Raw genomic sequence first — 23,698 nt, forward strand, 5'->3', positions numbered from 1 at the left:
GAAGTATACTGATATAATGCACCGCTTCACTAGCCTCCTGTGAATTAAGCTGTCACTGCGATGACGGAAGAATCACGCATCGCTATGAATTGGCATTCACCCCTTAGAGCCGTAGCCGCCCTCAATTGTCATCATTTCGTCAAAAGGCGCCGGGCACTAGAAGGCGGCTTGCGCAAGAGGGTATACATAAGTGATACAAAACGAGAACGAAAGGGAAGGGAAGGGCAGAAGCAAGTTAGTAGATTACCGTGTCCTCCTCTGCCTCGACCATAACATCCTCGTCGTGGTCCTTTTCATGACCAATCTTGGGTGGTTGAGCGACAGGGCGGTGATCTATAGTACCAGCTTGTGCATCGTTAGAACGATCATCAACGGGGTCACCGACCATATCGCTCGACTCGGGCGGGAACTCTACGCCCAAGTCTTTCAGTCTCGCTTCCTTGCGACGCTTGAACCGTTGGACTTCGTCCGCAATGTCAGCTTCAGTATCTCGGATCTGATCTTGTATCTTGTCCTCCTGAGCCGCTGTGAGCTCCCAGGGGCGGTAGAACTGCGGAATTGGTCAGCGCTTGTCAGATCGTAACGAGAGTAGCCCTTAGCCTGAGACATACCAGTTTTGGCTCACTCCTTGTTTGGAGACTATGGGCCATGGCTCGCATGTTGGAATGGCGGGTTCGCATCTATAAGTCAAGGTCAGTTTCTCGCAATTAGAGGCAGAACGATGAAACGTACAACTTGCTCGTCAAATTTGACTTGCTCAACTTTGCGAACAGTGTTGAGCTTGGAAAGCTTGTCAGCCCTGCGCTTATCGTCTTCTCTCTTTTGCTGGTGGGCTTTCTCCTGTTGTCGGCGCTCAATTTCTAATCGTCTCTTCTGTTGCGAATTGCTCGTGGTCTGACTTAGTGTACTCAGTAAACCGCCGAATAATCGCTGCCCACGCTTCTTCTCCTCGGTAGAGAACTTCCCCGATCGATCTCCTGTTGAGGTGAAGGACTCCCTCCTCGGTTCGTCTCGCGACCTACGCGGTGAGGCGTCGCGTTTGCGAGAATGGTCATCGTGAGCTTCCCTGCCTGTATCCCTTCCATTCCTATATACATCTCTGTCTCTGCGCGACTCTTGTGGGCTCTGTCGTCCGCCGTCTTGGCCGTCTAGCTTCACTCGCTTTGAGCTCGACTCTTCCGCAGGAGGAGGTGATTCAGATATAGATTTCCGTTTCTGCGAGGTACCTTGCACCTTGTCGAGATTTGCCGTGGGTGATGGGGGCTCCAGGATGGGTGCATCGGCCCTGGATGGGGATCTTTAGACCTGGTCAGCCAATGGAGCTCTTCCACGCGGATCCGTCCACTTACGCAACACCTGCCGACATGATATTGGTATGCTTATGCTGGGCAGATTGGGAGAGTGCGAGACCATCCGCTGAAGTCGGAGACTTGTGCAAAAGGCGGATATCTATAGGTCCTATTGTTTGTCGCACATTTCTCTATATCGGATTTTGTGGTACAGTAGCTTCGAAAGAATGCGACTGCCTACAGATTCTCGAGGCGGCAGGCTTCTTTAGGTACGACCTACCTTACCTGGCCAAGCAAGCTGTGATTGGCTTTATGTCGCCAATTATGCTACCCCACAGCTTGCATAAATCGGCTATGAATAAAGCACGCTATATCTCTAGCTAATATACGTACGAGAACTGTGACAATATGATAGTGCACTAAATCTTAGTCAAAGCAAATGGCGAATTATCCAGAATATTCGTGGCCTAGAGCGCAAGGCTGAAAGGCTGAGCAATCGCGAAAACTTGCCCTCGACAACCCTCCGTCCATAAAAGCAAGGGCCCGCCGCCTCGATATTCTCACTCTCCGCCTTATCACACACAACCAATTCCCTGAGGCCAGTACATCATGTCTCGCCATCATCCGTAAGTTCCCCGCCCACTTGATCGCATAGCGAGCAGGACTAACATCCTAGGCAGAGATCTAGTAATGTGCCGAAAGCAAGCCGGCATCGCCATCGGCCGGCTATGCGACAAGTGCGACGGCAAATGCCCCGTGTGCGACTCCTACGTGCGCCCGACGACCCTCGTCAGGATATGCGACGAGTGCAGCTTTGGCAACTACCAAAATAAGTGTGTCGTCTGCGGCGGCGAGGGCATTTCGGATGCATTCTACTGCTTCGAGTGTACGCGGCTCGAGAAGGACAGAGACGGTTGTCCCAAGATTATAAATCTGGGTAGTTCGAGAACAGACGTGAGTCTTCTTCGTCCAGCTTATATTGCAGCTCAAATACTGACAGCCTTCGCAGTTATTCTACCAAAAGAAAACGAATCGGACATATTAGCGAAGTGGTGGCCTGGGTATGGCCGCGTTCTCTTTCGTAATGCATTTATGCCGGTGTTTGTCGGACACGAAAATTCTTCATGGCGTTGTTGGGCTTGTTGTGTTGGGTAATGGCATTTTTAAGACATTGAAGTCGGCTCGGTGGTCACGACAGATTGACGCATTAGACACTTAAACTCAAGTCTGGTCATGTAATGCTTGTATTGTACAACATTAAGGAGGATAACGCCGATCCTCTCGACTAGATGCAAAGAATAATACATGGGTCTCACTCCCGCTACTTCAGATCCTTGCTTCCAAGCAGCATCAAATGTAGCTAACCTTGACTCCCATGCCAGCTGTGGCTCTGACTTTGTTCCATCCTGTTCCTAGTATGCGTGTTATGCGTTCCCGGATGCTACGTTTTCCGAACATGAGAACAAGTCCCATGATGAATGCAATCAACCGCATCAAAAGCATGGGATTTGACTGAAAAGCAGTTCCCATCCGTTCAACAAGCGCTCGTATGTTTGAAAAAGCGAGAGCGGCTCTTGTGCTTAAGGTTGGGGCAGCGATAGCCTTACTGTTCGCTTGAGGTGCTTGAGCTTTTGTCCTAGGCCCAGATGGTCTCGAAGAATTGGACTGTGTTCGAGAATGCCGGCCTTTACTGGAACCTGCGGTGCTCGGCGTCTTCTCAATGCCGTAGTCAACCTCGCTACCCTCTCGTTTGGCTCGCTCCGCTTCTAGCCTTCTCTTTTCTCGCTCTTCATTCTCTCGCCTCAATCTCCGAGCCTCTTCCACGTCCCGACGAAGTTCATCTTCCTGTCTCTGACGTTCCTCCCTCTCTCTGCGATCTGCTTCTTGTTGCTCCTCCTGCAGACTCTGTAGCGCTTGCAGAAAGGCCTCTCTTCGCTCTTCATCAAGCACTGAGCTGACGCTGATAAACTCTCGAGCATAATCCCATTCATTATTCCTTAATAGAACGTGAAGCGTGTAGAGCTCCAAGATCTTGACACGAGCATTTAAATCCCGTGGCGTGTCCGCGCCGCTCCTAGCTTTGGACGATGACCTATTCCTGGAGAAGGAGCGGGGAGTAGTGGCCCCTGCGAATTGACTGGCGAGATCCAAATTTGGCGTTGTGGATGCGGCGAGATAGTTCTCCAGCCGCTTCTGATTCAGGACCTGGGTTCTCGCATGTGCAAGTAGCAGCGTTGCCAGATTGATGACGACATCGGAATCAACATTGCCCTCAACTCCGTGATAGCCGTTCTGAATAACCTCCTCCCACACTTCACCCTCGCGGACCTTGTTGCAGAGCGACCTCCATTCCTGCGTCCCAAACGCTTGCTTTCCCTCGTCTGGATCCAGCTCGACGATGGCATTCAAGATCGTCAGATACAGGCTCCAGACCTTGATCCTCGTGGTACGTGAGGCTCTAGCGACGGGTGGCGGCTCTGTGGCCCCATTCGCAGCGATATAGTCTTCTCCCTCTCCAGCTGCTTGCGGCGGTGTGACGATGGGGAGAATAGTTGAGAGAGCCTCCGGCAGCCGACGCGTCAGGAAGAGGGTTGACGCCTGGCGGTATGTCTTAGATATGTGCGACGAGGAATGCCGCGCCGAGGAGGCCGAGGCGAGCGATGAGATGGAAGACGAGAGCATATGCGGTGATGGGAAGCTCTCGCTCGCGGATGGGCTCAGCGTCGCCGTGTACGACGAGCCGTTGAATGCCATTGTTGAATCCTCCGAAACGTCGACACTAGCATTGACGGGATGTGAGGGCGGATGGAGCCTTCATTTATGACAGGAGTTGGCGTGGAAAGACGGCTCCCTCGACGCGCATCGTATCAAATGCCAGTGGCCGGCACGACACATGTGCTGCTGACCTCACAGCACATTTTTCGGTGATTACAGCTTGTTTAGCCTCGGTATCTGGCAGTGGGGTGGGCTAATACCACCACTTTGTTGGTCTGCGCTAGAGCTATACTTTCTCAGCAGGCGACCCTAGGCTCAGAATTTCCGTACCTCACTAGCCTCTTTCCACCCCATCATCCCCAACCTTTAGTTCTCTGGGAAAGGTAAGGTGCTAAGCATGCTCGGAGATCTTTAAATGGTACCCCTGTCTTAAAACACTCCGGATATCAACGTCCCTTTCTAGCAGTCTGTGCCGTTCCATGATGCTTCATTATAACATTCATCATGCAGCAGTATGGAGGACCGCTATCATGTGAGTTGCTTGTACAAACCTAATGTTTCTTGGGGACAAACCTCTAGTATCCCAGGATTTGTTTGGGATAGTCGTCCAACATGGGATTGTCTCTACCGAGATGGTCACCTACCACTGCAAAGGCAATATGCTAGGTGATTGCTTACACGACGACCATGGCCACAAACAGTCAATGGGAGATCATTAAATATTATAGAACGTAAAAAAAAACAATGTTGCAATCACTTCCTATCGTGACAAGTACAAGCACATGCTGAGTTCGGATTGTCTGTCAAGTAAAGCACCTGTGGTTATCCGATTATCAAACAAGCAAGCAAAGACAGCAGCAAGATGAGGCAGCCTTGATGAGAGCCATTCAGTCTACCCATCGACTTTGTACATATAGAGCCTCTGGAATCCAGATTTACTCTTTGGTCCATCCTATTATCCATCCTTTCCGAGTCCCTAAATGCAATCACCTTACAACTTCATGGTCTAATCCGTGAACCGAGATGGCTTCATACCACTTGCACTATGTCTGTCTGAGATTTGTCATACCAGTACTCTTTAGCTACAGGATGGAGACTGTGGTAGATTTGACAGACAAGACTGACTTCGTTCAAGAAGCACATGAAACCAGAACACAATATTGTCACAACCCCTATATTTTGTTCGACAACACACAAAGATACTGTGGCGCAGAATCTTGACCGAAGCGTCATATTCTCCTTCAAGCTTTACTGTCCCTTCAAAGACACAAGCTCCAAGACATTTAACACAGGTATGCCATCCCTCAGCTTCCAAACTTTACCCAGGAGGATTGTGTGGAAGCCTATCACCACTTTGTCGATGAAGAGTATTATATATCACGGAACACGTTCGTTTGACCGGCTCATACTCATTATTTGCAAAATCGTTCAATAATCTATGCTTTCGTTATCAAACATTCAGTTAGATGTGTGCCAACTACATTACAGACTTTTGAGAGGCAAATACACAGGTTGCTTCCTGCGTGTGGTGAATACCAAATAACCAGTAACCAGCGTCCTCCCGAAGAAGACATTGGCCACGGAAGACGAGGCCCTGATCGTAAACACGCTTCAACTACCACAACGAGAAGACACGCGATTGGGTGATGTGCCGAGCTAGTTCCGGACAGCAACGTACAACGCCCTAGGAAGCGAGGGCCATAACTTTGCGAGTGCGAGCTACCTGATTGCCCGAGACCAAGGAAGAGGAGAAGTAGGTCAGGGGCCGCATCAATCGCCTCGACAATGCCCCAGAAAAACTCTATTATATCCCACCAAACTCTGTCCGGAACTCCATAAATATCGGTATCGCCTATCAAAGTGAGATCTCGCATCAATATCTGGCAGTAGTCAAGATTTGCAGGCTGAGACGGTCTCCGATGAGGAGAATGAGAGAGTGAGAGAATGAGAGCATCCAAGCTAGACTTGGGCCTATCACTTATATACATTTATGCGGATCAAAGTTTTCATTTTTATTTTTATTCCTACCTATAGTCACTTACACCCCATTGAGCTGAATTCTGATTCCTTGGATACCATCGCGGATCAGCCAGGAGGTTGTTGTCTACCGGGTGACTCGTCCTCTTTATGATGGGCACTGACATTCATTTGTCCCCCAGCTTGTATATTGCTCGCTGCCATTATATATACACATGTACTTGATAGTGTTGGGGGTCGTGGGTTGCCGGGAACAACCGATTCCGATTATGCGGTCGCCGGTCATTCTTTTAACACCCTCACTTTCCTTGTCACACGGCGGTCAAGGAAACCGCTATAGTGGGCTGACTTAAGTAAGCCTAGATCCAAGGCGAGATAAATATTAGTGGCTTGCCACATCGGCGATGTAGAGATAGTTTCAAGTTGATGTAAGATCGTTCGCGACGCCCCTTGAGCTTTCTTCAGGGGTACGGCGGCGAGGAGAGCAGGATATGCTGGTGATAACCATAAGATATACAACTAGTCTAATACTCAGGCTGCTGCCATAGTAGCGACAATGATAATGGCGAGAGGGCGTAGCCGCTACAGAGTTTATACATCCAACCGCGTGACGGTATTACAGGTGATATTGTACACAAGCCTAACGAGGCATCTAGCCTCTCCTTCTACCGTCCGACCATCGCATTTCGTACACTGTGGTAGTAGTGGGGATCCAGCTCCGTCTCCAGCTCTTCCTTGGTCAGCCACTTGAAATCGACCAGTCCCATCTTGTTATCCTTCAGGTCAGCCTGGCCGGCCATTATCCTGCCCTTCAGGAGGAAGATCTTGTCTCCCTTCTTCTGCAGTGAGGTGCCGTCCTCCTTGTAGACGGGCTTGTTGACCACGTGGCCGACCGGGACACGGCCAACCATCCAGGTGTTCATGTTCACGCCTGCCGATTCGGCGAGGACTCTTGCTGCGGCCTTTGGAGGGAGTCAGTAAATGATCGATACGTATTGCAAGGGGTCAGAACGTACCACATGCAGCGTCTCCTCAGTGCTCATGTCTCCGGCCGGGAAGCCCCACGAGCCATCCTTGCCCTTGACCACCAGGTACAGCGTGCGGTCGAGCTTGCGGTCCAGCCTCCTGACGTCGTTCTTGCGGTCCGCCTTCGTCTCCCTCGGCAGCGGCTGCTCGACGCGGACGCGGTCCTCGACGCTCAGCTCCTCGCCGTCCTCGCTGACGCGCAGCTCGGCGTCGCGGACGAGCGTGGCGCGCACGACGTCCGGGTCCGCCAGCTCGCTGCCGACGAGGACCTCGTCCTCCCAGGGGGCGGCGCCGCTCCGGCCGCCCGTGTAGCCGCCCGTCTCCTTGGCGACGGTGCCGCGCTCGCGCACCTTGATCTTCCAGTCCAGCTCGACGGCCGTGTCGCGCTTGAAGTAGAACTTCTTGGAGAAGGGCGCGGTCACCCGCTCGTTCAGCCGCTTCTGGTACAGGTAGAAGGCCGACTCGAACGGCGTCTGCGGCTGCGTGAGGATCGGCGGCCGCGACAGGATGATGCCCGACTTGATGCGGTAGACAGCCTTTGGCGTGGGCGCCGGCATGGAGGATGTGCTGACGGGTTCAATGGGCGGCGGCGTGCTCGTCTCGACGGGGACGGCTACTGCTGAGTAGAAGCGAGCGGCTGGCCTGAATTGCCCTCGTGCACACTGGGAACAGACTTGGGAAGACCCTGGGTGGAAGCCATTAGCAGGTGGGTGAAGAGAAGTGTGCAGGCTCCAACTAGGAGTACATACTTTTTAGCAGAGGCCATGCTGCCTGTCTCCCTCTACTCGAGGCCGACATTGTGAGGGGTCTTTGTCGCTCTACTTCCTCGAGCCTCACTGTTCGTGAAGATATAAAAGAGCTCGAGGCAACTCCTTCTAAGGTGACCCGTGAACTTTTTCGAGAGCTAGCAGGTACGTAGCGCGGAACACGGAGAATCAGGTAGCCCCTGCGAATCTGCCCCCAAGCACAGGCCAACCCACGCCAACCTTACAGCACTCAGTGCAATGGAAGCGATGGGACCACAGAAGGTCACCTGACTCAGGGCCACCCGCTGCGCTACGCTACAGGGCATTCATTCATTTTGCTTTTCCGGCTGCACTGGGCCGTCTTCTCTTCCTCTCTCTCTCTCTTTTCCCTCTCCAATCCAGAGGCACCATTCCTTATCATCAGGACCTGTTCCTCCAGAACGTCCTGACCATTTACGAGTGCCAAGAGTGATCCTTGAAGAGAGCGGTCTTTTTTCGCTAGCGGCACCTGTTGCCTTCTCCTTTCTGGAACGGGCCAACTTCATCCCACCGGGTTGCAGTTAGATAGATTCTGCTCACATTTCTCTCCCAAAGCTTGGCGCCTCAATCTGGGACACGACCCATGGGATATCCGTGAAACATGCCTTTTTTTCTCTCTTCCTTTCCAGGAGTAGACTGTTGTCTATTCCATCTCTCATGCGTTTACTGACTAAGGGTTCAAGCAAGCTAGCCAGCTAGGTCGCAGAAACAGCGAGGCGCTTGGTGTCAAATGAAGATGCAAATAATGTCCATTCAACCGCGATGAAGCATACGCTACCTAATAAACAAAGGCTAAAGCTGTCGCTATATACACAGCCTTTCTCACGAATGGCTCAGAACCCCCGAGACTCGACCAGCCTTCCGATGTAACCGAATACCAACGGTCTACCTGAAAGCGCTGCCTTGATACGCTCGAAGATGAAAATATGCTGTCAAAACGCCGAGAACTCTCGAGGGATCTCCTTAGATCCAAAGAAAATCCAATGTGTCCCCCCATCCAAATGATGTATGCCGGGTATCTAACCAGATCAACCGCCTTGTCTCGTGAAACGCCGTTTGTCCGTCGTCATCATACACACAAAACTTCCTTGTGCATTTCGATTCGTGATCACGCTTTCAGTTCGGCCAGTGCGCGGGCCACCTCTTTCGACGCGATCTTCTCCCAGGTCCGCCTGGCGTCGTCGTCAACGGTGGCCGGGTCTGTCACCTCTTCGTAAAGTTTGTGGGATACATCGCGGTTGATGGTCGCGTACTGCTCGGCCGTGAGCTGGCTGGATTTCCAGTGTGGCTTGAGTGCGCTTCGCACTACATTGCTGATGCTCTCCTTCATTTCTAAGGGCAGCGGTGCACGAGTCGGGGAGGTGTCTTGGGAGCGTGGAAGCCTCAGAGAATGCTGTCGCCTTGGACGAGGCTGTCGGAGCTCTGGCGACCCGAAACCATTATGATGCGCCCGACCTTCGGAGTCACTAGTCTCTCCGTTCGATCTTGTCGGCGAATAGTTTGCTGGTGGGTATACTGGCTCAATAAAGGAGCTCAATGAGAGAACAGGTGAGGCCGACCGGTTATTCGGCGGTGGTGTTATGGAAAGTGCGCGGGGGCTGTTGTAAGCCGAGGCGGATGTAGACGTGACTGGCGACGAAGGATCTACAGGGTGCGGATTGGGTCCGAAGAAGTTTCGTACATTTTCGTCATCAGACGGGGTGCTCATCTCGACCTCCTTAAGCAGCGTCGAAAGGAAGGATGGTCGATCGGCATTTGGTGGTGGGGACAAAGCACTCGGGCCAGGAGCCTGCCTGTCAGGATTGTTCGATGATGTGGAGGGCGACTTGGAAGGCCCAGCTTCGCCTTGAACGGCGACTCTCCGAGTCCTCGGTCTCTTTAAGCGCCTTTCAGGTTCGGGCGCCGGCTCGACTGGTGACGCTGTAACGGATCGAGATTTCCGCTTACGATTGCTGGGGCTAGCAACATCCAGCTCCCGTGCTCTATCTAGAGCACCCCAGGCCAGTCTTTCCTCGCGACTTTCTCGGGTTGGTTGTGGTGTTGACTGCGGCTCGACTTGCTGGCCGACGACGTCTTGGATATTCCTCGCAAAGACGTCGCGAACACCCAGTCGACTCGCGATATTCAGGCGCTGTTGCCAGCGCTGATACTCTCGTCTCTCCCTCTCTCTTAGTTGTTGCGAACGTCGATACTCCTCTAGTGCATCGTCGCCGTCGTGAGAGTCAAGGTCGAGACTTATGGCGTCCCAGATGGCACCGGCAACCTGACCCCACGCGCCCTGCCATTCGTCTGAGCGAGCTCTGTTGCGTGCTCTTCGCATGCTGGCTTGTGTGCGCGGGAAGAAGCCATTGCGTCCATTCGTGCTAGGAAAGGAGGGGCGGGAGTTCTCAATCTCCTCCCCAAGCAGATCTTGGCATTCCATGCAGAACCAGGAGCCTCTGGGGACGCTGTCAAGGCCGATGCAATACGTGTGGTACGGCGTATCGCACCCGTCGCAGAGCAGCAGGACATCCTCGTGGTCTGCCAAGCTGCACACGGGGCATGGTGTAGATTCCTCCTCCTCTTCTGGATTCTCGTCCAGCCATGCTTGAGGATCGAACTCGGCCACTTGTTTCTTCTCCTCGACTTTGTAGGTGGATAGAAGTTTTCCTGTTGGAGAATTGCGTTAGCCGTGAACAGAGTTGAAGGGCAAGGTGTATACATAGGGGGGGGATTTGCTGCTTACCTCCAACCTTGTCATAGACTTGCACGAGATGGAAGGATTGGCGGCAGATGGGACAACTGTTTGCCTTTGCAGTCCATTCCTTCAAGCAAGAGTCGTGCAGCACATGGCCACAGACTTGTATGACAGCAATGTTGTCGTGGTCGTGATGTTGGTGCTCCTCCTTGACGGGTACAGTGCTGGGCGTGGCGGGCTCAGGCGTGGTCTCCTCCTGCTTAACATCTGACGCAGTGGCAGTGGTGGATGTGGTGGTAGCGGCGGTGGTAGCAGACTGCAATTGTGGGGACGGTACAGCTACGTCTAGGTTTTCTAGACAGACAATGCATTGATCCGCCATCACAAATGGCGATTCGGAATGAAAAGAAGCGTTTGGAGATGGTCTGCAGCTGAAGAAGACATGTAAACGTCCTTTTGAGTCGCGTTTGTTGTTGAGGGAAAGCAGATTTGGGGGGGAGTGTTGATGGCTCCTCTGTGTGCGTGCGGATGGGTAGGCGGGCGGTAGGTAGGGAGAATGGTAGGTAGGTAGAGAGGTGGATGAGGTCAGGTTTTGGTAGGGAAAAGTGGTAGAATGTTTCGAGGGTTCGTTCGGGTGGGTGTTAGTGAAGAGATGGAGGATGGCGTTGGCGTGGGTGGGTTGGTGGTGCAAAGTGGCAGTGGCCAGTGTGGGAGGAGGGTTGAGGGTGAAGGGTGAAGAGCGAAAAGGGTGGTAGGTGGTAGGCAGTCACTCCGTCAAGTCCCTCGGGCAGTCCTCAGGGCAGGCAGTGCACAGAGAACAGAACCAGCAGTTCCGGGCCACCTGCTAACACAGAAATGACCGATGGAAACACACAGATCAAGTTGGCAGGGACGTGAGGAAGCCGGTCTGCTTATTGGTTCAGGCAGGAGGTGAAAATTTGACAATCTTCGTCGAGGAAAAGAGGAATACCCAATTGACTGACACTTTCAGGTGGTAGAGGAAATATGGTGTACCTAGGTATGGATAGGTGTACCCGTGTAAGGCCAAGTCAGGTCAGGTTAGGTCAGGTCAGGTAAGGTAAGCCAGGTAGATAATAAGCTGGAGGCGAAGAAGAGGCATAGAAGAGAGAGGAAGCAAGCAAAGCAAAGCAAAGCAAAGTAACAAAAAGCAGTGCTGTAGTCTGTAGGCAATAGCAGCAGCGAATTGGCTCCTTTGCGAGGTTGCCGCACCTTCATCCGTTTCGTTCTGTTCTGTTCGCTCGTTCACACACATGCACACCTGCACCTGCACCTGCACCCTGCACCCGCACCCGTGGGCATGCTGATAAGTCTAAGTCTACCTAGCTAGGCATTACGGAGCCAGCCCAAATACAGGCCCAGGGAGAGAAGCGTCTGCCAGTTCACCAGTCGCCCGTCCGTCACCAGACCGCCCACCAAACCAAACCAGACCAAACCGAACGGAGGCCAGCTGGTTTCGCTCCGTGCCAGCCCACAGCCTAAGGTACCTAACTCAGGTAGGAGGCACAGCCTACGAAACCCCCCTAGGCCCAATCTTGCCAAATGTGCGGTAACGTGCATCGCTCAGTGGTCGATGCACCCGCCGCCCGGGCAAGCTGGGGCCTCGTCGACCCTCTTTACTGAGTCACCCGCAAGTAGCAAATGGCAAATGGCAAATGCAATGTAGGGCGGGAAAGGGTGAAGAGTCTCGACGTGGGACTTGGGTGGCAGGGTGGACAGCCGAGACAGCCTTAGGCAGCGAATTCCAGATGACTGTTTCCTGCGGGCGGGGAGGCAAACTTGGGCTCTGTGGTGTTTTAGCTGGCTTGAGAAATGAGGCAAAAACGTTTCAGTTACGAGATATGCAGATAGGGTAGGGGGGCTCGGGGGATAAGTGGTAAGCACAACAGGGTTGGAAGTTCCAAGTGTCGACGAGGCGAGTCAACGAGTAAGGTGCATGCATTGCATCCACGTAGCTGTGTAGGTAGATACTTCTTTGATTAGAGGAGTTACATGGGAGCAGAGAGGGACCTACCTACCTTAGGTACCTACTTTGAGATAGTCTCATACTGCCCAGCACGAGGACGAGGAGCCGAGCCGGGTCTTGCGCTCCCTTCCCTTCCTTCACTTCCAGGTCTGGGCTGTTGCGTAGGTCCCAGTCGCTTGTGAGCAAGCAATCTGGCCAACCACGTCTCGCCGCTTCCCACCTTCCTGCGAGACTGGTGGAAGCCGCCTACTGCTCGGTCTAATAGGCAAGGAACGGTGTGCGGTTGACGGGGTTGGAAGAAGAAGCCACGGTTCTGTCGGGTAGAATCAGATGAAGTGAATCATCCCCCTGGTGAAGTGTGAAGTAGCACTCCAAGGTAGATGTGGCTTGACCAAGGATTCTCCGTCTTGCAAAGAAAAACCAATTACTAGCAGCCTACATCCGCCCTTATGAGGTACGAGGGTGCGCAGGATATATACGCAGACTTCCCAGCTATGTAGAGAATCCAACCACCCTTTACACGAATCAAGCAAATATACTGTAGAGAGTGTACACAAATACTTGCTCTAGGCATCGATGAGTAAGTGCATTTCACATTTCATGAGGTGAGATGATGCCCTCGTATAGGATCCCACGCTTTGGAAAACAGTTCATGATCCAGCCATCCTGTGGACAGTATTCAGCCAATAGGGAGGCACCCCTGCTCCCCTCAGCTGCCAGAATGCTATCACACCTCAACATCTGAAGACGTCACAAAAAAGGCACATATAAACACCCGAGAAGGTTTTGCTTTATCTTCTTTATTGATTGACTTATCGTCAAGAGGCCGAGGACCAGGTGGCCGTAGCCGTGATGTGTCCTAATACCATTTTGCCTGTACACCGAGCCGGAAATGCCGTTTAAAAAAGCAAGATGCCCCTTCCACCCCTTACACCTCAGCAATCTCCCTCAATCGTCGGAGCGTTGATCGCATAGCAGCAGCGGCAGGAGTTCTAATCACAAGCAGTCAGTTTCTGTGTCCATCCCCATGTTCACGCCTCTCGTGCCGTCGGAGCGCAACTTACGAGACAGTGTAGGCACCACCAGCTGTGACCTTCTTGCAACCAGAGCACTTCCAGATACCGGTAGAGTGACGCTTGACGGCGTTCTTTCCGCAGAAGGTGCAGGTGTACTTGGCGTGCTGGGTGATTTCCATCTTCTTCACACCCTTTCGCAGGGAGGAACCGTAACTATGGCTGGTCAGCTTGACTTTCATATCCACGATTGACACAATTGCATGGCGTGAGTCTGGCGAGGGGCTTCAGTTCCAATGTTGAGGCTCCGACAGAGATCCATCCGATGGTCGACTCATTGGTAGAGGGCTAGCATCCGAGTAAAAGGCGAAAAAGGTCGCAGTCAAATCGATCCTACGATCCGCCTGCTATAGAGTCGGACAGTATGCGATAAACACCTTCGTCTTTTGTGCGCAATAAATGCCCTCGTTTGGCCTGTTTAGCAACGGCCCATTCTGGTAGGCGGCGGCATGGACGGTGGAAATCGGCTGCCCGAAGTTCCAACCAACTTCGAGATTGATCCTCGAACAAATCTGCCCTCCCGTTTCTTTCGACTTCGACCTCTCTTCTGCTCTCCCAAATTGACCCGGACCGCCATCGCCAGACTCGAATCGTGCATGTGTCAAGAGGATCTCTTACCGGGTACCGTATTTACCGGTGGCTCCGACCTTCTCTGTTCAATGTATTAGCTCGAGATCCCGGGACGAGAGGCTGCGAAGAGGAGGGGAAGAATGGCACAGAGTAAAGCAACAGGCAGATTCATTGTGCAACGTGCATAGCCTTCAACTTACTTGTGCGCTTCGTCATCTTGGCTGTGGATTTGACGGTTGTGGTTTGTGAAGGTTGTCAATGTTGGCGTTGGAGTTTTGCAGCCTGTGCTAAATTTCTCCCGTTGTGCGCTCAAAAACTGTGAGAAAAAGAGCCGCACGGCCTTACTAACAGTTTCTGTGGTAAAACTCTCTGATATTTAGTAGAGCACGGTGCGATGATTTTTATCCGCCCACTTTCTTGCAATTTCAGAGTCACGTGCTTCGAAAGCTCTTTAGCTTATCGATATTGCGCTCGGACCATTTGAATTGTATTAGGTAAGAGAGCACCGAGACTCGGGACCGACTTATTCACAACTATGGTCACAAGGGCTGCTTCTTGAGGCTTGTTACGCAGCGATCATGCCATCTCCACGAAAGCTCAGATTCAATGATTCAATGATCTTCGAGAGTTAGCGCCACACAGAGAACAGGAGGCTAAGCCACCGCTAAGTACTCTCTGAGGATTGCAACATCATATCATGTTTTCTGTTTGCTGGGAGAATAGAGGGTGATTAAGTGTCTAGATTCGATGGGTTGTAGGAAGCTCATTCTGGGAAGTCGTCTTGCTTTAGCTAGCCATAGATACAGAGGCGCTTCAATGTCTTGGAATGCATCACAAGACATTTTAAACGTATGTTCGGGAGCACACAGGCAGTCTAATTCCTATTATATGAGTCCTTTTCACAAGGACCATATTGAGTTGTTCCACGCCGCACTACCTAATAATTGTGAGCCTGAGCACCACAGCACTCTGAAGAGGATTTCGCCCTTGAAGTAAGATTGGCATTTCGATTCAGACAAAGACCAATCCAAATCAAACAAACAACACGCCATCATGCCTACCAAGCCGCATGGCCGGAAGTACGACCTTGTGGTTTTTGGAGCCACCGGTATGTTTTGTGGCAGCTCGCAAGTTATAAATGCTGAAAGTGCACGTCCAGGGTATACCGGCAGATTTGCTGCCGAATACATAACAAAAAGCCTTCCCACCGACTTGAATTGGGCAATCGCTGGTCGCTCCCGAGAAAAGCTGGAAAAGATTGCGGCTGAACTGAAATCATTGAACACAGATCGGAGACAACCCGGTACGTCAGATTCTAAGGTGCTTACTGCCATGCTCGACCCAGCCAATTGGCCGCCAAGTGGTGGACATCTCTACGACGACACTTCTTCAACCTTACTACCCGTTGTATTGATGACCTATCAGAATTTTGGTCACAAATCATTCCAGCATTGCTTTGTCTACATTTTCCACCTCGAGTTGCAGCGGCACCCTCGAGAAACCATCAGTCGTCTTGCCCAGGCCTTTATGCTGACTGCCCGTAGATATTGAGATATCTGATCTAGATGATTCCGAGTTGAGTGAGCTTGCTAAGAAGACGTTTATATTGATCAGCACGGTTGGGCCATATGGCAAATATGGAGAACATGTCAGCAAACAAATGCAGGAGGTCACCCATGGTAATGCTAATCAATCATAGGCCTTCAAAGCATGCGCTGAGAATGGAACGCATTACCTCGATGTTACTGGAGAGATACCATTTGTCGCAAGGATGATCAAGAAGTATGAAAAGACTGCAAAAGCGAGCGGAAGCTTGATGTTTCCACAGATCGGAATCGAGTCGGCACCTCCAGACCTTATTACATGGACGCTTGCAAAGCATTTGCGAGAAGAACTGTCCGCTAAGACGAAGGACACGACGGTTTCGATTCACAAACTCACGTAAGCTGGAGAAGTATTCGTTTCGGAAGTACTACTCATAATGCTGACAATTCATGTGAAGCACCGCACCATCTGGAGGTACAATGGCATCGGTGTTGGGCATGTTCGATGTCTTCAGTCTCAAGGAATTTCAAGATGCCACCCGCCCATTCGCTCTTTCTCCAGTACCAAACCCCAATGCATCTCGCAAATTTTCCCTCGTTCGCACATTGGTAGGCATACATAATGTTCCGCATCTTGGGGTCCAAACTACCTCACTGGCTGGCGACACGGATTCCGCTATTGTTCAACGAACATGGGGTCTACTATCATCGACACCATCACGCAAAGACGAATTCTACGGGCCAAACTTCACTTTCACTGAATTTATGAAGCCGAAGAACTGGTTTCACGGGATAGCAATGCACTGGGGGCTCATGGTTGCTGGGCTGTTTCTCATCATCCCAGTTGCCCGGAAAGCAGTCCGCCACTTCGTGATACAACCAGGGCAAGGCCCAGACGTTGAACAGACAAAGACACAGGATCTCGAATTCCGAGGTGTTGCTCTTCCTGACCCTCCAGATTCGACTGGCAAACAAGTCTATTGCCGAGCTTATTTCACGGGTGGCATGTACTACTGTAAGCGATTTGAGTCGATCTACATTAGAACTGCTCATTAATACCAGTCTTTTAGTGACCGCCATGCTTCTTGCTGAAGCTGCTGAAACATTACTCCAAGACGACCTGCAGCTTCCAGGCGGGATCTACACGGCGGCTTGTATGGGCCAGAGATATATCGACAGACTTGAGAAGTCTGGTTTCAAATTTGAGACGAAGATAATTTCGGCTTGAACATTACGTCTTTCTCGTTGAGTCATTTTCACCGCTCATCCTCGAGAATTAATAGTCATCTATGCTTTGAAAGATAAATGCCTTTGCGAAGCAACATTTTGCATGTTTGAGAGTATGAAAACAAATATCTTTGTTGATAGATCGTTTCAGAATTGTCATATACAGCTAGTAGCACTTACCGGTTAACGAGAGTAATGTTCCAGTACACTAATTAATTGGGTGCAAGATTTTTTAGCGTTTGTCGATAAATAGATTTTGACTGATATAGCTCTGATTCGAGGCAATCACTGTGACTTACACATGGAACACAGATATACTTGTATTGCCTTCGGCGAAAATTTTATGAAGTCTCAGGCAGTGAAACATTACAAATGATGCGCAGATGAACCGTTGAAATCAGATGTAATTGGAGTTCCAGGGCTGTGGGTGCTGGAGATTGGCAAACAATACCCAGCTTCCCCGCGTTTTGTTGCTGGAAGAAGCTAGTCTTCAAAGAGCCAGGTGCTCCATTGTTCGGTCAGGAAATTTTAGCAAGACGTCATATGCGTTAGCCCAGGCTAAGCAACCATCACTTTAACATCACGAAAGGTGACGACTCCACCAGCGACACCTGGCGAACCAATGCTAGTCACCTTTCTCCTATCCTAGACCCGAGCTACTGCCATTTCATGGACTCGCGATAGCATCCATTGAACTTTGCGTGTCTGGAATTCCTCCTTTCACAAGCAGTGGAGGTGAAGCAGCTTCCCCTGCTTCAGTAGAGCGATCATGTCAACTACAGACACTGAGGCATCTCCTCTGTTGTCTACTGTCTCGGCACCTCCTGCTCCTGAGGCACGACCAAAGGCAGCAAGAACAGTCACATTCAATGCCGATCCTGTCTCGAGAACAATTGAGCCCGAACCCGATGTCGTACGGCCTCGAACCTCCCACTACGCCACCGGCTCCGGCTCAGCCTTTTCCTCCGGTCACCAAAGCTATGGCGCCAGCACCGGTAACATGGCCGCCGGTCCTCCTATGCTCGCAGCATTGAACAACAGACTGCGAAGGAGGAACAGCCATGGCGGCACTATGCCATCATTACCTCCTCTCCCCGCGCCGAAGATTGGCCCGCAGCGAAGTACCAAGAATGCCCAGAAGCTGAAGCTGCTACCAAACCCCGAGTTCGGCGACGAGGGCCCGGACGAGGAAAGCGGCCGGGACGTATATTCACAGTACACACGGATCAAGGATCCGACAGCGAGACGGGATGCTGCTCGCCTCGGCAAGGCTGACCGTGACCGCCTACCCAGAGTGACGGCGTATTGCACAGCCAACAAATATCAGATGGAAGGCTTGGTGCGGTTCTTGAAGGGGAGAGGAAAGTCAAAGGGCGCAAACCCGAAGTTAATCGATGAGTGCATCTATACGCCATACAGCTACAGTAGTAAGCAAGTGGAAAACGTCAACTCCGAGAGGTTACAGGAAGTGCACTCCTACCCGGCACATCCCAATGAGCGCAGACACTCGACAGGCGAGGTAGACTCACGTTACCATCAACAAGATCTCATTGATCTCCGGGCTGAAGAACAGCGCACTCACGAGCTTGGCGGTGACAATTACTTTGATCCTTCAAGTTCACAGCCTGACTTGCTCAACCAAGGCATGGGCGAGGAGAGTGCCGTGCAAGACCTTGTGGAATTTGATATACACGTTCACACGCCGGAGATCTTCCTCTTTGATTATGGCGTAGTTGTGATATGGGGAATGTCACTGAAAGACGAGCAACGTTTCCTAAAAGAAATCGCAAAGTTCGAGTTAGAGAAGCTTGCAGCAGACGATGTCGAAACCGAATTCTTTAATTTCTACTATACCAGAGAGTACCAGCCCAGGATATACAACGACTTCATCACGCTCAGAGAGAAGAGCAATTACATGACGAAGCTCGCAATTTCTCATGCTCTAGCACAAAGCGTAAAGGTGAGTGCATAAATACCTATACTCCTCATATATCATAGCATCGCTAACGCGTCTAGTAGACGTCGCTTTTTGAAGAACTAATTGCTTCGACTATTGACACCTGCAAGGACATTCCCACACAGATTGCGCTGACCGGTAAGATCGCGCTTAGCCGCACTCAGATCAACATGCAGATTGGCGAGCTGTTCATCCTCCGAATTAACATCCATCTCAATGGATCGGTTCTCGATACTCCCGAGCTGTTCTGGGTAGAGCCGCAACTGGAGCCTGTCTATCAGGCTGTCCGGAGTTATTTAGAGATGGACCAGCGAGTAGGATTGCTCACAGAGAGATTGGATGTTATTGCGGATCTCCTCGCGGTCTTAAAAGACCAGCTCAGTCATGGTCATGGGGAGAAGTTAGAGTGGATTGGTAGGTGGCATCCTCTGCTATGTTACGTTCTCATGCTAACGGCTACTTCTGCTAGTCATCATTCTTATCGCGGCAGAGATTCTGGTTGCCGCTGTCAACATAGTTGTCGACTTATATGCTGGGGTGGACTGATATGGCGCTGTAACATACGGATTGCACTCGCATTACCGAGCGTTGGCGTTGAACATTGGCGTGGATTAAGCGTTTCTTCGTAACACCTGTGGCCTTGCCGTCACAGAATCCAAAGGGATATATATACAAGGTTACCCTGCCGAAGAACATGGAGGAGGAACATATACCCAATTGTAGTCATAAGTGCTTCACAGCCAAAATACGAAAGGTGAAGAACAACAACGAGATGAATTCCTTCCTTCCTATGACTGTTGTGACTCTCAGTGCCATCTTTTGGTCCATGTATAATGTACAATCGTGAATTTGCCTCTATGTTTCCCTTTCACGCCACAACGCCATAATGAGTCCCAAACCCCCATTACATGTACTACTCATCCTCTTTCTCAACAGCTGGGGTCTCTTGCTCCGTATCCTCGCCCATCTCCACGTCCTCATCCCGAGCTGGCGTGTCTTCTGCCTGTGACTCTGCAGGTGCTTCTGCCTTTGTCTCTGCTGTTGCCTTTTGGGCATATGCATCCTTGTCCTTCTGGTACTGGCTCATGGCTTTGTCGTAGCGGGCTTGGTACTCCTCCTTCTCCTTCTCAGGGAGATCCTTCCAGCCCTTAGCCAGTTCCTCCTCCACATTGCCGTCACCCTTGGCCAGCGTGGGTCGCGTGTCGCTGCAGTAGAGCTCGAACGCAGTGCTGGGCTTCTTCGGCTTGCCGACGCCATTGGCCTTACTGCCGGCGGCCTCCTTCTGGCTGCCCTCGGCGTGGGTGTGCGAGAAGGCGTCCGAGCTGGGAGACAGCGTCTGCACGTTCTGGTTGATGAAGGTGGCGCCGGGCGCACTGCCACCCTCGAGGTTGGCGAGCAGGGAGGGCTTGCGGTGGCCGCGCTTGGTGCGCAGCGGCTTCTCCTTGGGCTGTACATTCCGCAGTGTCATGTCAGCATCCGAATCCAAGTGACGCTGGTTGTCTAGTGGATGGGGCTGGTTGCTCCGTACCGTCGGCGGCGGGCTGGGGCTCCCTTCGGAGTCCTCGACGTTGGTGCTCGTCCGCTTGGCCAGCTGCTCGAGGAGGTAGGACCGCTCGACGCGCAGCTTCTCGACCTGGCGCTTGAGGCGCATCAGGCGCAGACGCGAGGCGTCGTTGGCCTCCTCGACCTCGTTGGTGCGCTGCTTGAGCTGGAGGCATTTCCGGCGGTAGGCTTCCTCTACCGAGGGCGGCAGGGCGGGTGGGATGGCGCTGGCTGTTTGCATATACTCGTCAGCATAAGATCTTGAGTTGATGCGTTCACTGAGTCCTCGGGTTTAGGCAATAATGATGTCGAAGTCCCAAGATGATGGCCTGGGACGACTTGGACGGATATGCGAGAGAAGCCTCCCAGAGCAATAGGTAGTCTATTAGGCGATTGATAACAAATCTGGAATTACATACCTGGTGCCATCTTGTGTGCGGTTGGAGCAGTTCCAATGCCTGAATTGCTTCAAGAGCTTTTACAGGCTGTGGGGGGTGTGTGTTTTTCAAAACAAACCGATGGAGTTTTTGTTTGAAGGAAAGCGAAAAGTCAACCGCGAAAGACACGGTTGGAGTAATGCGACTAACGATCCCTGGATCTGGTGGTGAGGCTGAAGGCTTGCACCAACTGGAGTACACTGGGGCAAGTATTACTCCAGGCGGCCGGAAGCCCCTGAGATTGCGATGATTGGCTTGCACCACCCGCACCAGGAACGTCAGGCTGCACCTATCCACCAGAACTTTTTTTCATTGCCTTGAGCTCGACCCCACTGCCGACTAAACCACCACCGCTCATCCCTCAACCCCCAAGCCCACAACATCTAGCAGCTTTTAAGGTCGGTATAACAGAATGTCTCTCAATATCCCGAACGCGCCCAACGCGGGCTTGTTCAAGGGAGGTTATAACAAGTACGTTCCCTTGTTCTCGCTGTATTATAAAGCTCCGCCGTCCCAAGCTCTGACCATTTGATATAGCTACGACTCTGAAGATGGAGCTGTTCTGCGCAACATCGATGCCTGCCGGGCCATCTCCTCGACGGTCCAGACCTCGCTGGGTCCTTACGGGCGAAACAAGATTGTCATTAACCATCTTCAGAAGATGATTCTGACCTCTGATGCTGCAACCATCCTCCGAGAGCTCGATGTCGTCCACCCCGCCGCGAAGCTCCTAGTCATGGCCAGTCAGCAGCAGGAGGCCGAGATGGGCGATGCGACCAACCTAGTCATCGTTCTAGCCGGCGAGTTCCTCCGGAAAGCCGAAGATCTTCTGCGGATGGGTCTGAAGACGTCAGATATCGTTACAGGATACGAGCGAGCACAGAAGTTCGCCCTGGAAGCTCTGGAGGAGCTTGTCGTTGACAAGGTACAAGACATCAGATCACAGGAGGAGCTCAGCAAAGCCATCAGCACGGTTGTGGCCAGCAAGCAGAACGGCAACGAGGAGTTCCTCGCCGACCTCGTCGCCGAAGCTGTTCTTGCTGTCCTACCGAAGAACCCCGCCAACTTCAACGTTGACAATATCAGAGTCGTCAAGATTATGGGTGGCAGCTTGGAGCAAAGCAGAGTCGTTAAGGGCATGGTCTTTCCTAAGGAGCCTAATGGCATCATCAAGAAGGCCAAAAAGGCGAAGGTCGGCGTGTTCTCATGCCCAATCGACATCAGTCAGACAGAGACCAAGGGCACCGTGCTGCTCCATAATGCTAAGGAGATGCTCGACTTCACAAAGGGCGAGGAGACACAGCTCGAGACAGCTATCAAGGAACTACATGATGTTGGCTTACGGGTTGTCATTGCTGGATCTACGGTAGGAGAGCTGGCCGAGCACTACATGAACCGCTATGGCATTCTCTTCATCAAGATTCTCAGCAAGTTCGAGCTGCGAAGAATATGCCGAGTAGTCGGCGCAACTCCCCTGGCAAGACTTGGTGCTCCTATGCCCGACGAGATGGGCACTGTCGATATTGTAGAGACGCTCGAGATTGGCGGCGATCGAGTGACTGTGTTCCGACAGGAGGACGAGGTCACGAGGACGGCAACACTTGTTCTCCGTGGCGCAACCCAGAATCACCTTGACGATATCGAGCGCGCCGTTGATGATGGCGTCAATGTCGTCAAGGCTATTACGAAGGACTCCAGACTAGTTCCTGGTGCGGGTGCCGCAGAGCTCCAGCTCGTGGACAGGATACAGGCGTTCGGAGAGAAGACACCTGGCCTGGCACAGTACGCTATCAAGAAGTACGGCGAAGCTTTCGAGGTCATCCCAAGAACGATTGCGGAGAGCGCAGGTCTTGATGCCACCGAAGTCCTCAGCAGACTATATGCTGCCCACCAGAAGAAGGATGGAATGACTTTCGGCGTTGATATTGAGGTATGCACTCTATTATCTGATATTGCGACTCCTGCTGACATTTTCACAGAACGATGATGGTACGGGTACGCTGGATGCTAAGGATGACGGTATCCTAGATCTGTTGAACACGAAGAGCTGGGCTATCAAGCTGGCAACAGAGGCTGCTAGGACCGTTCTGTCTGTCGACCAGATCATCGTTGCCCGACAAGCTGGTGGTCCCAAGCCTCCAGGCCCGAACCCGGTAAGTAACTCTGTACCCGAGTATACCAGCGATGCAAAGACTAACAGTGTATTCAGAACTGGGACGAAGATTAAAGCTAGCTAAGGAATCGGGCGAGATAGGTCAGGATTGTACATTCACGGAGTATTGGGAAAAAATAGAGCTCATGACACCATGATACCACGAAGGTCATCAATCATGTTCGAGATTTTGTCAATATCAGAGGCGCTTGCATGTCTCTTTTATCGTAGATGTAAATGCTAGAGATGACAAGACTTGATACAAATTCTATGTGAACACTTGATAGCTCATCTTCTCCGCCAGGCCTTCCTACGAAATCTTGGGTCCAAGATACGATCTATTAACAGGAGCATCTCTCGCCACTGCCTGATTTATTGTGGCCCCGGTGATAATAAATCCGAGGCCATCCACGCGATCCCGGCAAGTATCAATTTCGGTTCCTAACGGGAAGGGAGCAATGTGTAGGGCTCCCCAGACGCGGATGGCGATCGATACCGAGCCTGGGGAGCTAGACCACCCCCTGGAGATTCTAGCCATCGGGTTCGAAGCTGGGATCTACTCCTTCGCCAGAGTCATAAACGTTATTTCTTGAAGGATGAGGATTCTCAATATTGAGAGTCATTATACTCATTAAGATCTCGAAGGTTCTGCTTACTACTATGGCTCTATCAACCTTTATAATGGCAGTACACTTGTTGAGGAGGTAATGAAACCCTTGCCCAACTAACATTTATTACCTGGG

The 23,698-nt window shown here is 51.7% G+C and overlaps 8 protein-coding genes across 8 annotated transcripts; 3 read left to right on the plus strand and 5 right to left on the minus strand.

Moving 5' to 3' along the window:
* Nucleotides 1-235: 235 nt before the first annotated feature.
* UCRPA7_1751 (putative nuclear protein) lies at nt 236-1,366 on the minus strand (the record flags this gene model as incomplete). Its single annotated transcript, XM_007914330.1, has 4 exons — nt 236-550; nt 612-680; nt 733-1,285; nt 1,350-1,366. The coding sequence occupies 4 exons, from the start codon at nt 1,364-1,366 to the stop codon at nt 236-238; spliced, it is 954 nt and encodes a 317-aa protein (XP_007912521.1).
* Nucleotides 1,367-1,898: 532 nt separating this feature from the next.
* On the plus strand, nt 1,899-2,334 carry UCRPA7_1752 (putative pre-mrna splicing factor ini1 protein; the record flags this gene model as incomplete). The annotated part of the gene is made up of 3 exons (XM_007914331.1): nt 1,899-1,915; nt 1,970-2,243; nt 2,299-2,334. The coding sequence occupies 3 exons, from the start codon at nt 1,899-1,901 to the stop codon at nt 2,332-2,334; spliced, it is 327 nt and encodes a 108-aa protein (XP_007912522.1).
* Nucleotides 2,335-6,646: 4,312 nt separating this feature from the next.
* UCRPA7_1753 (putative 54s ribosomal protein l17 protein) lies at nt 6,647-7,805 on the minus strand (the record flags this gene model as incomplete). The annotated part of the gene is made up of 3 exons (XM_007914332.1): nt 6,647-6,943; nt 6,998-7,692; nt 7,757-7,805. 3 exons carry the CDS (start codon nt 7,803-7,805, stop codon nt 6,647-6,649), a joined length of 1,041 nt encoding a protein of 346 aa, XP_007912523.1.
* A 1,095-nt stretch (nt 7,806-8,900) lies between these two features.
* On the minus strand, nt 8,901-10,851 carry UCRPA7_1754 (putative phd and ring finger domain protein; the record flags this gene model as incomplete). The annotated part of the gene is made up of 3 exons (XM_007914333.1): nt 8,901-9,124; nt 9,740-10,441; nt 10,518-10,851. The coding sequence occupies 3 exons, from the start codon at nt 10,849-10,851 to the stop codon at nt 8,901-8,903; spliced, it is 1,260 nt and encodes a 419-aa protein (XP_007912524.1).
* Nucleotides 10,852-13,381: 2,530 nt separating this feature from the next.
* UCRPA7_1755 (putative 60s ribosomal protein l43 protein) lies at nt 13,382-13,708 on the minus strand (the record flags this gene model as incomplete). The annotated part of the gene is made up of 2 exons (XM_007914334.1): nt 13,382-13,445; nt 13,518-13,708. The coding sequence occupies 2 exons, from the start codon at nt 13,706-13,708 to the stop codon at nt 13,382-13,384; spliced, it is 255 nt and encodes an 84-aa protein (XP_007912525.1).
* A 3,928-nt stretch (nt 13,709-17,636) lies between these two features.
* On the plus strand, nt 17,637-19,370 carry UCRPA7_1756 (putative sporulation protein rmd1 protein; the record flags this gene model as incomplete). The annotated part of the gene is made up of 3 exons (XM_007914335.1): nt 17,637-18,827; nt 18,887-19,238; nt 19,294-19,370. 3 exons carry the CDS (start codon nt 17,637-17,639, stop codon nt 19,368-19,370), a joined length of 1,620 nt encoding a protein of 539 aa, XP_007912526.1.
* A 367-nt stretch (nt 19,371-19,737) lies between these two features.
* UCRPA7_1757 (putative hmg box protein) lies at nt 19,738-20,795 on the minus strand (the record flags this gene model as incomplete). The annotated part of the gene is made up of 2 exons (XM_007914336.1): nt 19,738-20,597; nt 20,786-20,795. 2 exons carry the CDS (start codon nt 20,793-20,795, stop codon nt 19,738-19,740), a joined length of 870 nt encoding a protein of 289 aa, XP_007912527.1.
* A 420-nt stretch (nt 20,796-21,215) lies between these two features.
* Nucleotides 21,216-23,030, plus strand: UCRPA7_1758 (putative t-complex protein 1 subunit theta protein; the record flags this gene model as incomplete). The annotated part of the gene is made up of 4 exons (XM_007914337.1): nt 21,216-21,274; nt 21,341-22,733; nt 22,783-22,956; nt 23,013-23,030. 4 exons carry the CDS (start codon nt 21,216-21,218, stop codon nt 23,028-23,030), a joined length of 1,644 nt encoding a protein of 547 aa, XP_007912528.1.
* Between the last annotated feature and the right edge of the window lie 668 nt (nt 23,031-23,698).

The sequence above is a fragment of the Phaeoacremonium minimum genome (genome assembly GCF_000392275.1).
Source record: "Phaeoacremonium minimum UCRPA7 unplaced genomic scaffold PA7_03_scaffold_129, whole genome shotgun sequence".
In the NCBI taxonomy this organism is placed as follows: Eukaryota; Fungi; Ascomycota; class Sordariomycetes; order Togniniales; family Togniniaceae; genus Phaeoacremonium; species Phaeoacremonium minimum.